Raw genomic sequence first — 15652 nt, 5'->3', positions numbered from 1 at the left:
TCTGCAAGGCTGCCCATGGCTCTGCAAGGCCAGGCAAGCTCTGTCATCAAGGAAAATGACTCCAAGAAAAGATGCAAACAGAGCAGATTTGTTTCCTATTTTTATATGGTTTCTTACCACAGAAGAACACACTCGAGGTTCTTAAGCCATTAAACTTTTTAAAAGAGGAACAGCCTTTGCAGAAGCTCTTCTTTGATGTAACAGGGCAGATTGATCTTGTTGCTTAACCAAATGAAGAAGTAAGACTCCTGGTTCGCTTTTTTCTTTTTTTAATCTTAAAAACCCCAAACCAACAAAGAAAATAAAAAACCTCACTAGTCCTTATGGAAATATTGTCAGTGTTTACAACCAGCAGTGTTTACAACCAGTTGATCACAGCCTATTAGGAATCCTCCACAATTTGCATCATGACATGTAACCCAAACCTTTTCCTCCTGAAAACCAAAATTTTTGGTCAGAAACGCTCAATGACTTTTTTGATTCAGAAACTTTATAGTAATAGTAGCAGTTAATGGAATTTCCAGAATGCTGTTGGTAACTTTGGTCTCTTTAGAGTTCTCACAATCACATGGGACACCTCCACAGTGGTGTCACTCCTCCAGTTTACACTTCTGAGTACCTTGCATCCAGTGTGAGTCCGGGTCTTCATGAGGGGAGTTGTGGTGCACAGCTCAATGGCCTCTGGTTCATGGAAGATCACTGTCGGGAGCGGCTCTTTACGAAGAGTTAGGACATTCAGCTTAGTCTTTAACATGGTCTGAAAGTGCTAAACAGAAAAAGAAAAGAAATTACTCCCAGTTCTAGTACAGAAAAAATGAGAGTTAAAATTGGATGTGTCTGCATGTTTCACTTGCTGTTCAATGCCTCACAAGCTTTCCTGGGGAGAGTTACCAAGTCCTATGACTTAAGAGCATTCATTACTATCAGCAATGTGGAGGCTATTTTTAATTAAAAAAGACATACACACACAAAGTGAAAGAATTCATTACAATTCACATATGCTCCACAAAGGGTCTAAATTCAACTTCTGATCCCTTGCAAGTATATAATAAAGCTGGTTATGGACCCAGTTCCTCTACTAATGTCCACAGGGAGGAAGAACAGGGGATCAAAGATCATTAAAAGAACTTTTTCTCCTTCCTCTGTACTTAAATCTCATCCCATTGACCTTTGCAAATGTTACCATTCCCACTGAGCTGAATTCCTCATTGGTTTGCTTTTTTCATGTGAATTTTATATTCTCTTTCTTTGTAAGTAATAGTTCTTGTAGCCTCCAATGTAAATGTCACTCTCGGTACCAATGAATAGATGTCACTCAAAACTTGTCACTTCCTTAAACAGACTCCCCAGGCTTAGGTGAAGAACTATCCAAGTGAAGAGTAAAATCACCAAATTAAAAGTTTCTCAGCAATTGCTTAGAGTTAGTAAAGTCAATCCTCAAAAGACTTCCAAAGCAAATTTGTGGAATCAGGGAAGTCAAGAGAAATTTTTTAACATTTCGATGCTTCCGTGAATGGACCTTTATTTGAAAAACTGAACATTTTCACATGCTACTACTTATCTAAGAGAGAAAAAATGCAGATATGAACTAATCAAGGTAGTAACATGTCACAGCACTCTCTAGAGAAATATGACTTTATAAAAACTTCATAAGCTGACCCTTACCAAGAAGCAGTTATTAGACATATGTGCAATGGTTCCAGATTACTTTCATCAAAACTAAACCATTTGCACGGACTCTTGATAGGAGATCCTTAACTTGCTTTGCAGCCACTCCTTTTCTCAGTCTCCATTTTACCTTAGCAAGGCAGATAAGCATTACAGGGTCTGGCTTGCAGAAAAAGAGATGCTAAGTGATTTCCCAGAGCCATGCAAGAAGTCTCTATCAGAGCTAGAAATCAACACAGGTCCTTGTTGTTCAGTCCTGTACTTTAGATGAAGAGAGTGTCTATTCAACATTTTATTTATACACAGGGGATGAATCAACTATTTAGATACTGTGCTGGTTTTCTGTGGATTTTTGTGGATATGAATTTCCTTGGAAAATGAACTTGCTACCAGATCATAAATACTTTATCATGTGCCAACTGAAAACCTGTTGAGACACTTTTTGTAACAGTTCAGTCCTTAGTTTGTCAGTGTTTAGGTCTAATAATTGTTATGCCACTGGAAGTACAGCACTTCAAACACTCTTAGAAATATGTTCAAGGCATATACACTAAGAGTCTGTGAAAATAGTACTTGTTTACCTATTTCACACATGAAGTTACACCCTGTTAACAGCAATCCTTTAGGGCCTCTGTGGTGTTTGTGCAAGCATTCAAGTTTTCATCCCAGTGAAGCACTCATACTATTTTTTATCTGCTCATCTCCTCATATTACACATTACCCCATTCACTCCCCCAAACACAGCTCCAGCAAAATAGTACTCCATTTAAGATGATTATACATTAAAGAATATTCTCTGACATGTTTCTGAAGATAACACACCTCTTTGACATCTAGGATTACTAAACTGACTGAGAAAACCTACTTCATTTTACCTTTAGGTTGCAATTGACAGCCTTGTATTTGGAGTTTCCTAGGCCCTCTCCAGTGGAGCTTTTAGCAAAGGCTGAAGAGCAGCTGAGAAGCCATGGTGAGTACAAAGCAAGTGGAAGGTCTGAGATGCTATGTTTGAAGGAGCATCATTGTTTACCAGCTGGGCTGGCTGGTCCCACTGACTCCCTGCTGTCTCCTACAGCTTGACTTGCTTCTACCTATAGGCTCTAGGTCTGCTAACCTGCTGCTGAGGTTGTATTTCTGGAAGAGAAAAAATGCAGAAGGCAAAGGGTGCTGGAGCTCAGGCCCAGCCATGCACAGGTCACAGGGATTTCGCCTGCAAGGATTCCTTTTCAAGCCTGGGGAGATGCTGCCTCCAGGGCTTTCTGCTGCTGTCTTGTGCGTGCAGAGGGATGGGAGAGCTAGGCAGAGATGGAGAAAATGTACTATTAAGGTTAAGCCATACTATTTTCCAAGTAAACCAGTTTTGGATCAACAGAGATAATGGTGTGAAATAATCAGGTTGAAGAACCTCTCCTAGCATTTAACTTTTCCCTCCCTTGAGTGCTGAAAGAGCTCTATTTCCATAGATCAGTTTACAGGGATTCTCCAGTAAAGAATGGAGCTTCCGTTAGACAACAGATGTAAAAAACTCCATTTAGCTCTCCTGAGCAGTGAGCTTGGACCTGCAAAAGAGTTGTTCTACTCTGCTTACATCTCTATAAACTTTAATGGGGCTACTGACAGAAAGGGCACAATTTGACCAAAATGAAGAAAACTACAGCAATGATCTATCTTTTTTTTCATGTTGTAACAACCATATATACAATCTTAAACAAGGAAAAGCCTACTCTGTGCCTTACAAAGGCAACTCAAAACTTGCATGAGCAGCAAGTCGGAGCAGTTGGGTGCCAAAAACACGAGAGCACAATTGGCAGCAAAGAGCTGATCAGCTGCCAGAGAAGGGCAGGAAGGACTGGGGGTGGAGGCAGAAATAGCTTTTGCTTTGGCCCACAGGGCGAATGCAGACCATGCTGGGCTCCTGCACAGGCCATGTGATGGCTGCCATGAGAAAATCAAATCTCTGCCAGCAGACATCATGCAGGGAACCCCCAGATAAACAGGTTATTTAAACACGTGCCTGACTTTCGCTGTGTGAGCAGTCACAGTAAAGCACACGTGGGTAGTCAATGGGATTATTCATGTGCTTTAAGCCAAGAACAGGATAAAGTGCTTTGCTGAACCCATTTCTTGGGTTTCCACTCCAAACTGGCATCTCCTGCAGAAACTGTTGGCAAAAGCTGATCTATAACAGTAGCCAAGGTATTTTTTGAGAAAAGGCATTCACTCTCCACTGCTGTGAGCTCTAAATATTTCTTTAAAGTGCTTTAAGTTCACTAAGTTCTTGAAAAGCATGGCTTTGGCAACTCAGTGAATAAAGTTTCAGGGAACATTGTACCATTCATGTTTCATGTGCCAGAACCACTAGGTTCATTTGGTGGCTCTTATACTGAAATTCATCATCAAAGGATTTTCTTAGCTGGCATGATTATACCAACAGCTCAAAACTACACAGGGCTCATTCTGTATCCATTTAGATGGTGCTACTGATATGACTTTAAATTTGAAAGAAATACAAGGAGTAACATAAATGAAAATACCTTAAATGCCAAAGAAAGCATTAGTCCTGTAATTAGCATTGTATTTACTAGTTGCTGAACATTACATCATCCAGAGCAAAATTTAAGTAATGCTGACAATAACACTGGACAATTATCTTAATTCAAAACCATAGTTTTACTTGTTCAAGGATTCAAGTTCCATCAGTTTATTGTACTTAGTTTACCCCTCTTAATGGCATCCTTTCCCCCTGCAGAAGAAAACCAAATGGTGCATAACTGGCAGCCCAAACCCATAACTGGCTAAGACTGTCACAACAGAGGTACTGCCTCTTTCCTCCTTGGTGACCCTCAAAGTGCTCTCTATTTCAGTGAAAACCCTGTCATCACTAACACACTTAGCTACCAGTTAACTGAATGTAAGAATCAAGAACTTCTATGTTGTTTAACATATATTTTGTTATCAGTTCAACAGTCACACATCAGCTCCAGAATAACTAGCTCAGAACATTCAACTTGCAAATTTTATGTGCTGCATATTTAGTTCAGGCACAATTTCTGTTGCCTGAAATTTTTAGTTAAAACTAAAAATTAACAGCATTTGGGTTTTAGTTTAGTTTGTCAGCAAAAATACAGTCACTACCAGAACTCAGGCCAAATATCTTGGAGAAAATAACTATGATTCCATGCAAGGAAACATGACTTGGAGGAGAAAATTATGCACTGAAATTTGTAATAATAATGCTCTTCATCTTCAGGTCTTGACAAAACAGTCACTGCTGTTCACAATATTGAGTATTCAGCAGCCAAGCCTAGTGGATCTTTTAATTTTCCTGATGGAAATAAAGGCGCAAACTCAAAAATCTAAGAAAGGGTTATATATTGGAGTTTAAAAATAAATGTCAAGAAAGAGGGGACTGTAAATTATTGTAATCTGTAATCCAGCAACAGGAGTTAAGCAAAATAAATACATTTTACAGGTTGACTGGGTTGCAAAATGGTGATTGAAAGAAGAGTCTTCAGCACCTTAGCCCTCATCCCCCAGTCTCTCTTAACATCAGCATTACAATCAACACATGACTGCCTAAACTGGCATCACATTTCCAGATGACCTGCACTTGGCCAATTTTGCCAAAGATGCACATTGAATCCAAACCCAAAATAGACACGATGCTAACTTATGAGAAAGAGTTATTCTAAAAGTTCAGACTCTGAAAGAGGGATCTGCCAGAGCAAGAAGCAATCCTCCAGGTAATTCACCCTTCTACAGCACCTACAAAGGAATTCCCAGATGAAATCCATGTTAGTGCATCAGTAAAAGATAAAAGTGAAATTAAAAATAATATCTATAATTTACTATTTCAGCAGAAGTACCTCTCTACCTCTGAAACCCATTTAGTTTTGAGTGAACCCAGAACTTTTCAACTGCAACCTACAGCAAGAAAAAGCAGCCTAGGAGAGGAAGGACACAACCAAGTGAATTGAACTGCAAGAGAATTTTAGAAAGTACAAAGGTCCCTTTTTGCCTGTTCCCAGTGGAATTTGACTACCAGCATGTCCAGTCTGTAGGTACAAGAGGAGATGACAACACAACAGTCCTTTAGCACTAGGGTTTCCCCATGAGTTACACCAGCACAGCTGTGAGCTGAGGACCACCCAACCCCAAGCCTCCAGCTTTTCAGCAAGGAAAGGAGAATTCTGATCTATATGAAAACTGATCCATTTCAAGGCTTTGTTTTGTTTAAAGCCAATCTGTCCAGTACAGATAAATGTCATCTCTGATCCATTCCTTGTTAAACAAATACTGCTAATACAATATAAATGCTTTCCCTCCCCCATATTAAACTATATCGTGCTTTATTTATTTATCCTTTAGTAGCAGTTCATATAAACATTGTACTGAACACTGCAATAAAACCCACTACAGAAGGGATGGAAGCAATTTATCATGATAAAGTCAGAAATCATCCCATCAGCAGCCTGGTCTGTAACACAAAACTGGCATGCACAAACCCAAGACCATGTTACAACTCTACTCAAGGTATCCATCCTAAGAAACCTCCTTGAAACCAATCCAGAAATCTGGTTATTAAAAGCTTATCTCATCTACCATCTCAAGACCTATATTTTTCCAGCCTATCAACACAAATCCCCTCCATTTCTTTCAGGTAACAGATGCTATTTATGTGAAAAATCATATAATTATATCTGAATTTTCACCTTTCAATCACAAAGAAATGGCAACATGTGGAAATAGTAAGACAGGCTTGCCTGCAGGTACCCTGTGATACAATTTGTAAGTAGAGGAGCTTGGACTGGCCCATGGCACAACTTGTCATGACTCAGTGGGCTGAGGGCATGGCACCCCCAAGAATCTTGGGACAAAGTATCTGGGAAATGTTCCACAAAACAAAAACAAAAACCAACCAAACTTTTTCCCCCTCTCCACACGTCCAGTGACCACACATGGTTGCACATAAGAGACCCAACCAGTGCCTGCCACCATTCCCCTCTCATGTCCCCATGCTCCTTCCACCCTCCCCAGCAGACAGCATAGGAGAGAGATGGGGTGGCACAGAGAGTTTGGGCACAGGAAGGAGTAATCTGCATTTGGCAGGATAAGCTCTAATCCTTATGACAGAAGAGCAAGAGGAAGATGGCACCGAAGCAAGCAGAGCATGAGACTCAGGAAAGGAAAGCACCAGGAGAGGCAGTGCTACAAGCAAAGCTGCCAGGCAGGGCCCCTCCTGCACTTCTCCTGCCATTACTGAGGGTCATGAGGGAGTCAACGATAAAGCTCTGATGGAAAAACCTGTAGTATACAGAAACAATAGATAAAGGAAAGGGATAAAAGACTGCAGACAGAAAAAGTACATGACAAAGTACATAGGAAACCTAAATCAGCTGAGTGTCAGAAAGCCTTCCAGTGAAGATGCTACTGGATCTTTGCATGCAAGTACTGAGAATTATTCCATCTCACTCTGACACCAACTTCTTGGGAATATTCTTCTTCCTGTGGTGGTAAGACATATCTCTTAAAAACACAAAATTATCAAGATTTCATAAGTAGAACCGGCACTCCTTATCAATAGCTGTGATCACACAGCTGCCTGTGTGATGGTGCTCACATTGCCTTGTTTTCCTACAAGTTTAAAGAATTTCTGTTTCCTCGCAATTTAATTCATGTGAAATGTTTTGTTCTCAGACCCTGTGTACTTCAAGTTTGCTCTGGCTGAATGCCCCTATTCTGTTGCCAAGCTTATGTGATTCCAATCAGCAGGATTGCTGCCCAAACAAAACAGTCCCAGATACAAACACCCTCCAAACTGCAGGGAACTTCAGAGCCAGATGAGAATTTCTTGACTGATCCTCTAACATCTCTCTATCATCAGTCAAACTAAACCCCAACCTAAACAAATCTAAGCATATAAGATATTCAGAGAACAAGTTCCCAGTTTAGTCACAACTGCTCAGAACATAAAGCCTCAACACAGAGATCCACATCAGAGTAGGAAAGATCAATATTTCAGGACACTCAAAATGATGAAAATAAAATGAGACGTCCCTAGGACATGAGTGGAGGAGGGGAAAAAAAGTCACAGTACCACAGTAAAATGTTCTTTCACCAGTCTCTACATAATACTGCTTAAATTCCCAGGTTAATATTTCAGTGGAAATTAGGCATGTTGGATAGAAGACAAACATCTAAATATATCTGTTTGTATTTGGGCTTTTACGGTCTTTTATCCACTGATGACTGTAAAATATATTTTGAAATAAGCTGTAGTTTCCAATGCCTGGTGTTCATGGCATATATATTTTATAAAAGAACATTTTTTTAGCATCAATAGAAATAAAGCATAAAAAATCTTGACCAATATATCAACAGAGCTGCTCTCATAAATAACTACCACCAAAATTTCGGTCCCAGAAATTACTGTTAACTCTCAAAATCTAATAACTTTGTCACAACTGAACTAGTTCTGGAATTTTAAACTAGATTACAGTTTCAAAGATACCAGAATTTCTCAGTGGAAGCAGAAGAATTTAGCAGCTTCAGCAATTTTCAGGACAAATGCCAGTCAAAATACAAGTCCAAGACAAGGCAAATGGTTAACAAAATAAAATAAAATAAAATAAAATAAAATGAAAAAGTAGAAATAAAGAAATAGGAGCTGACAAGAAGAGAAAGAACAAAATAGAGCACGCAGCAGCATAGATACGTCAAGTTCATTCACTTTGATTTTGAGCTGACCCCTAAGTTGCTTTCCAACATATTTTCGTCCTAACATGAGTTTCCAGTACATGTATTATTTGGTATAGTTGGCCCAATATTAAAACAATGGAATCCTGCAGCATGAAGGCAGCTGTTGCTTTTTCAATTTGCCCTTGGAGGCTTTCCAATAATGTCTGTGTCAGAGGATGCTTTAAAAAGTTTTTTATCCTCACTCAGTGCCTGGCACAACAAGCCCATCTCAGACAATACCTGCCAGACAGCCACTGCATTCTGCAATGCAGCCCTTTCAAAACAAGTGTTTCACTCTGCCACTCTTCTCCTTCATTTTTTACAATAAAGCAATAACTTGGTAAGCAGTTATGTAGTTCAGTGACACCTCTCTTGCCTTGCTAACTTATTTTCTGAGACTGGGATAGGGACTGGGTGACAAAGGCGTGTGCTACAAACAAGGAATCTGCTCGGATTATTTGCTACAAGTAAGACTGTTTAATACCGTGGAGAAAAAAAGTGTACAAATTCTGGACAAAAAAGGTTACATATTGCTAAATGTAAATCAAATAATTTCTGGTCTGATTAATTATTGTATTTACAGCTAGAAAATAAGGAGAATCCATTCCTTCCTCTAAAGCTATTTTATCACTGAGTCCTTTGATGCTAATGTACAGCATTGCCTTTTCCAAGTCAGAACCACCCCCAAGATTTAAACCTGGCACTCCTGAGGGTCTCTGAGAAGGGCTCCTCTTATTTCCCATGGACACAAGCCACTTCCAAGGGAATGGACCTGCATCTTTGGCAAGTCAGCCTTTTTGGGAAGCCCTTACCAGGGTGTGCCTCCTCAGCCCTTGCACGGGATGAAGAAGCAGCCTGGTGGCTTTAGCCTTCCCTGCTGCCACACATCCCCATGAGCACCATCAGTGCCTGCCCCAGAGCATCCCTGGGGAGCTGTGCCTGGCCAGCATGACTGCCCTGTCTCAAGGAACCTCCCCAGCCCTGACTACACCCACAGGCATTTCATCCCCTGCAACACTGCTCCTTTCCCACCTCCAACAGCAAATCATTCATCGTGGGGGAACTCTGCCAGGATTATAGCTATACAAACCTTTGAGCTCACAATGCAGAATATAGACAAAAATTGGGTCCCACTGCAGTGCAGATACACAACCACTACCCCAGGGCAACTTCACACAGTAGGTCTTTCCACTTCTTTAAGCCATGAATAAAAGTAGTACGCTAGAGAGCCCACATCAGAAATGAGGGATTCTACAGAAAGTGATCAAAAATACCTTTCTACAAAGTGTCTCATTAATTCAGCAAAACTTTACAGTTGGATAATTGACAGGATTTGCACCAAGAAACCTTTACAAAAGAAAAATCAGACCAACTCATTTACATTCCTGTTTCTCCTGCAACTACCTTACTTGTTAAGTTGAGCCAAAACAGCCAGATGCAAAATTACTCTGCTTTGTACAGTTCAGAAAGAGTCAAGTAAAAAGGCTGAGGCTGGTGCTCCCCTTTGTTAAGGCCAACAGGGCCCATGGGTAGGACAGCCTTCCAATACCCACATCCTCCAGATATAAAGGTTAAATCTGCATCGTTTTTTCAAAAGTAATTAATCTTTTCTGATGCTTCCATTTTTCTGGTTTTCAAATAACAATTCATTAGCACTTGACAAGACAGAGATTAAGCTTCTGACTTCTTGCAATTTAGTAATTCAAACGCAGAGATACTCAGAAACTCCAGCTTCTCTATAAAACCTCAGTTTCTTCCTCTTTACTTGTCAGCAAAGTTCAGATAATTTTGCAGAAGCTTAACTAATCCCTCAGCTGAGTATTAAGTTTCAAAATGCTAGTGGTTATACATATATATACATATCTACAGTTCTAAGAACAAAGAGGGGGGAAAAGAACCATGGAAAAAAAAGCAAATCCCTCCAGAAAAGAAATAAAATATGCACCATGAGATTCAACCAGATGCCCTTATCCCCTCCAGGCATGGTTAATATACTATCTGCCAGCACATATGGGACCAATTAAAAAGAGCTAAGTCCTCACACAGGCGCTGCAGCGTCACTCTGGAGGAACCCACAATCCATTAAACAAACTCATTCCAAGTAATTCCATTCTGGAAACACGTGCTCATTCATAACCAAATCCCAGTCTTTAGGAATCTCATATGCCATGAAAAAAACAGCCCTGCTTCCACAGAAATCTCTGGCAAAACAATCTGAAGTTCAACAGGAACAGAACTACCCTCATCTTTACTGCTGTTTTACGTGTGCTACTACCTGCACCTACATGAAGAATTAGTACCACTACTTAGAGAAGTAACTGTCTTGGTCTTATACTTCAACATTGCCAATGAAATTAAGCGCACTGAATGATGGAAATCATGAATTGTTTAACTAAAGGAAACAGATAAGTTTGAAACTATCCAAGTGTTCCCTTCCAGTAACGCCAGAATTGGAAGACTTCAGGCATGTACAAGGATCATCATTCAACCTCTTTACACTGTGAAAGCTACTTCCTCTGTCTCCAGCAATTATACTCTCACTTTTGTCCAGTCTGCTCCAAACTTTGTTCAACACAGCAATGACTTAAAAGTTTCTACACGCAAAAGACCTACAGAATAAAGAATTCCACTCAGCAACAAAGAGGAACACCCTTAATCTCAGTACAGTCTCAGCTTTCTTCCCCCCTCCACTGACTGCTCACCACCACAAACATGATCCATTCTCAGCCACTTTACAACCTAAATAGTTCTGCACAGAAAAAAACCCCTGTGTTTTCAAGTTTGGGCTCAACTTTGAGAAATGAAGCTGCAAAAGAAACAGGAATGTAGATGAGAGGGTTGTTTGGGGGGGAGGACAGGAGTTATTATTATCAAGTGTTTGTTCATGCAAATCCTGTCAATTATTGCAAGCAGTGTTTTAACATATTTTAAGCTTAGAACAAATGAAGTAATATAGAACATCAAGTTTCAAGGAAAGGGACTTATGATGTTACAGCCCTGAGTTTCTCTAGATACAGATCTAAAATATATTCCTATAATACAAGATGGAAATATTCTGAATACCCACTACATTTACAGACTCCTGTTGCCTGTGTCAGGCAGCTAGTTCAACAGATGTGAAAGAACCAACAAAATTAAAACAAATTAAGTGCCTGCCCAGCATTTCCCAACTTTCCTCCTCTGCCCCATTCAATTTAACTTTGAAACATTAGTGATGCAGTTATTCCAGCAACCCTCAAAGAGGACAGAGATGTAGTTCTGCAGATGTTAACAGAGTGGCTTTTATCAAATTTGATGCAGCTGAAATCTGAATTATTTACCCTGAAAGAGAAGGGAATAAAAGAATTTAGGGGCCTCTGATGAAATATTAAAGTATTGAATCCTGTGAATACCTATTAGTCATTCCTCTGAGGAAAAAAGTATCAAGATATATTTATATCTTTTAATAAAGAAAAGGCATATATTTGGCTGAAAGAAAATACTCAACTCTGATGCAAAATGTTTGAGCAGCTTTACAAATTCAGACCTCTATAATTATAATGAGACTGCTAAAAATTCCACTTTCATAACCACTACCACCACAAATAAATAAGTGCCAAAATAAATCCAGCAGATTATCATGCAAAAATGTGTCCTCTATAGCTTAATCTTGAGATAATGCTTTTTAATAGCATGTCTTTCTGCCCAGATTTGCAGCTCTTGTTACTTGCATTCTGACCACTAAGCACAAGGGTCATCAATCGCATAATTCATTTTTTTCATTAAATTTTTCATGCTGCAGCCCCGCTGATGGCTTCTCACCCCTGCTTATCTAGGGTATTTGCATACAGAATGGCCATACAGTTCTTTGAAAGATCTCCAAGCCATACTCAGTGATGTCAAGGACAGTAATTTAGCCAAAAGAAAAGAAAAGAAAAAAAAACACCAACATTTAAAGGTAAACTGTAAATACAAGGCAGATGGATGAATGTACACAGGGATTCAATATGAATCTCTAGTGACATTTCTCTATTGGTCAGCCTCAATTTTGCAATGAAAAACTCACGGAAGGCTTTTCAAGGGAATCTCTGAAGTTTCCTTCTTCCACAAATACTTTTCCTAAAATTAACTCTCTGCCTCCAAGTGTTTAATGCAGTTTCTTATGTTTGGAAAGCAAGGCTCATTTAGAAAGCAATTAAAGTGAATACCAGTCCATGGCTGGGACGATCAAGACCAACCAGTCTGATGGAACATCATCCTCAGAAGGGAACCACTGTGGAGAGCATTTATCAGCAGAGCCACCCAGCAGCCAGGGCACAACGTGACAGCTCCACAGGACTTGTGCCTCACCACCACACACCTCCCCCAGAGCTTCATTACAGCTGCTGAGATCCCAAACACTGCCCACTGCAAAGCTGCTCTGCCTACACCCTTATCAGGAACATTCAGCACAAAACATTCCACGTGGGCACAAAATAAGGCTTTGCCTCTAGGTCTCCACTTGGGAAGTCAAAAAGTAGTCAGAGCTGAACCCTCAAAATGAACATTTCTCTTGCTGAGGGGTAATTCTGAGCTTGATGACAGATGGCTGTTTTCCTGCCTTCCAAGCATTACCATTATTTAGAGGAAAGTCTGTAAAAATGTTTGTACTGTTGGTAAGTTACTTGGGAGACCACCACAAGTAAAATATTTTCATTTTTAAAGAAAGCATGCCATTTCAGTCCAGAAGCAAAGCTTGAAACAGATAACCTCAAAAGTGGAAAGTCTTGGGCAAGTTGTTAACTGAAGTCGCAGATTTTTCAGAGGGGACCTTAACTCCATATCAATTAATCACCACTAGTCCCCCTCCTACAGACCAACCTTTAATCCAACTATACTATTTTTAGTGTCAGATGGCTTGAGGAACAGAAGGTATCCTTGTTTGATTTTTTTCAATTTTGGATCCCAGGTTGTCTGACTGGAACAGATTTTCAGATGACATTAGAAAAGCCTCTGAAATAACATCAGTCAAGTTTTGCATGCACAGCTATTTGCACAAGCCAATTCTACAGTTTTACAAGACAATCGGCTACATAAACATCTGGCTGCTCCATTCCCAGCAGCTGATGAGCGAGGGGGACCTTTGATCATTCAACAAAGCCAGTTCTCTCCTGGGTACAATCCAGCAACCACCACAATTCAAGGGTTCCAAGTTTTGCTGTTTCCCTGTCCTGAAGCACTCGTTGGCTATCATGTGCATCTCAGTGTCATCCACAGCACAACAGAGAAAATCAGAGGTTGCAGCCACAGTGACCCCCTGCAGAAACAGGAACCCAAACTACCACCACTGTCTGCTGCTCAAGCCAGGGGAGTGTATGCTGTAGTTATCCACACAGGGTGACCGTGGGTTTTACTGACACACAATGAAAAAATGTATGACAAGGGCATCTGCTAAAACACAGATTTTTTTAAAAAAATAATTTGTTTTAAATACATGTTAGAAATCCTTTGAAAACCATGCTATTATACAAGGTGCTCCTTCCCTTCTATAAAGATTAAAACAGGAACAGCTTCAACCAGCACATGAAACAGGGCTATGTGTTATGATCTATTTTCCCTGTAGCATCTGTAGGAAGCTGATTAGTTCCAACTCATGCTCAACAACATGAGCACTTCCACTTTCATCTTTTATCACCATTACAGTCAGAAATTAAAATACTCTGGTGGCTTCACTGATGTTCCCAACCTGGCAGAGTGAAGCTATTCCTGAAGGAGATTTAGGATTGCCTTTTCTGCTTACACAGTAGAGAAATCAGAAATTCAGTTTACTGAGAAGCTGCCAATATTTAATAGTGTTTAATGGTGTGGTATCCGAGTGGAAAAAGGGCACAAGTGTCTATGTAGAGAACAAATCAGTTCATCAGCTTCCAGTTTCCCTCTTTGCCTTCATCCCTGAATGTGTGCTGCTGGGTTGGAGTTGGGGGCTATTTATTTGCTGAAACACCATGTCAGAGATGATTCTGGGGAAGAAACAGGAAGTAATTCTGAAAACAGAGGCAGCAAGATGCTCACCATTGAAGAAATAACACAGGCAGGACAGGGGTAAATCTCAGTGATAACCTGGCAGAGCTACCTATGGCAAGGCCTCTGACCTGCCTCAGGCTGTATAAAGCACCCTGGGGTGTTGCTGCCCTGTAGCAGGTTACGTTGCAGTCAGCCTGACCGACCCCACAGCTGCCTCCTCATCAATTCCCACAGAGGAGGGCTACCTTTCCATTTCTTTATCTCTAAGTGTGCATGCACAGCAGAAGGAATGAGAAATGCAAGGTCCATTTTGGCCCAGCCCATTTGGTTTGGAAGACATTCTCCTCCAGTTCGGCACATTAAGTGCTCTGGCTTCAGCCTCTTTTCTGTTTGGTACATGATCAAACCATATCTAGAGGAAATCCAATTCATCTATAAAAGTTTCATCTCAATATATTGTGACTTACCTCTGTTCCCTATTCCCATTCAAAGGGAGAGAGCACTGCACAGCTTTCAAAGCCATTCCCATTTAAACATTACTTTCCATCTGTACATTTTTCAACTTCCAAAACTGTACTTGGTAGGGAAAAAGAACAGCAAAGAAGGAAGGCTGTCTTACTGTATTATATTCACTTAATAATCATAAGCAATTTCTCAGAGAAGTCCTCCAGGCAGAGTTTTAATGTTAAAGCAATTCTTGCTTCATTTTAACTATCCACTGATGCAGAGCACTGATCCAGCTCATTAAAAAGTACAGGGCACTATTTCAAGAAATGTCATAATTTATCACGCAGAGTTAAGGCACCCTGCACACAGCAGCCTGGATGCACAACATCAACTGCCTCTGACACTTTCTGAATCCAGCTCTGAAGTCCCTCTGCTTTGGGCTCAGCTGCCCATGTTGCATGAAGTCACACAGCAAAGCTTCCTGCTACAGCATCATCTTTTTCAAGAGGCTTAGCAACATTTAAAAATGCATGAATCTCACTTGAGTGACAACCCATTTAACCAGCTATAAAACTCCTTAGAGGAAAGATAGTTGAAGAGAAGATAAATATCACAATCATTTTTTTTTAACTTTAGCATGGAAAGTCCCACATTAGGTTGACTAAGGAGTCCAAAACAGTGACAGAGCTCTCACTTTGTTCTGTTGGATATCGGATGTTGGTCAATAGATTTGTCCTATCAGTGATAAGATCCAACACCTTCACTTTGCAAATTGTAACAGGCAATGAAAGGAACCATTACCTGGGATGAGGTTCAA

General features: G+C 40.3%; 1 protein-coding gene across 1 annotated transcript in view; it reads right to left on the bottom strand.

Moving 5' to 3' along the window:
• The window catches only part of PID1 (phosphotyrosine interaction domain containing 1), an 84547-nt gene that overhangs the window by 50596 nt on the left and 18299 nt on the right, over positions 1-15652 (bottom strand). The window contains exon 2 of the mRNA XM_059479664.1: positions 620-766. Coding sequence (XP_059335647.1) covers positions 620-766 — 147 coding nt within the window. The remainder of the gene's footprint in view (positions 1-619; positions 767-15652) is intronic.

This window comes from Ammospiza nelsoni, chromosome 10, assembly GCF_027579445.1.
Source record: "Ammospiza nelsoni isolate bAmmNel1 chromosome 10, bAmmNel1.pri, whole genome shotgun sequence".
Lineage (NCBI taxonomy): Eukaryota > Metazoa > Chordata > Aves > Passeriformes > Passerellidae > Ammospiza > Ammospiza nelsoni.
This window is presented reverse-complemented; position numbering and strand designations above follow the sequence as displayed.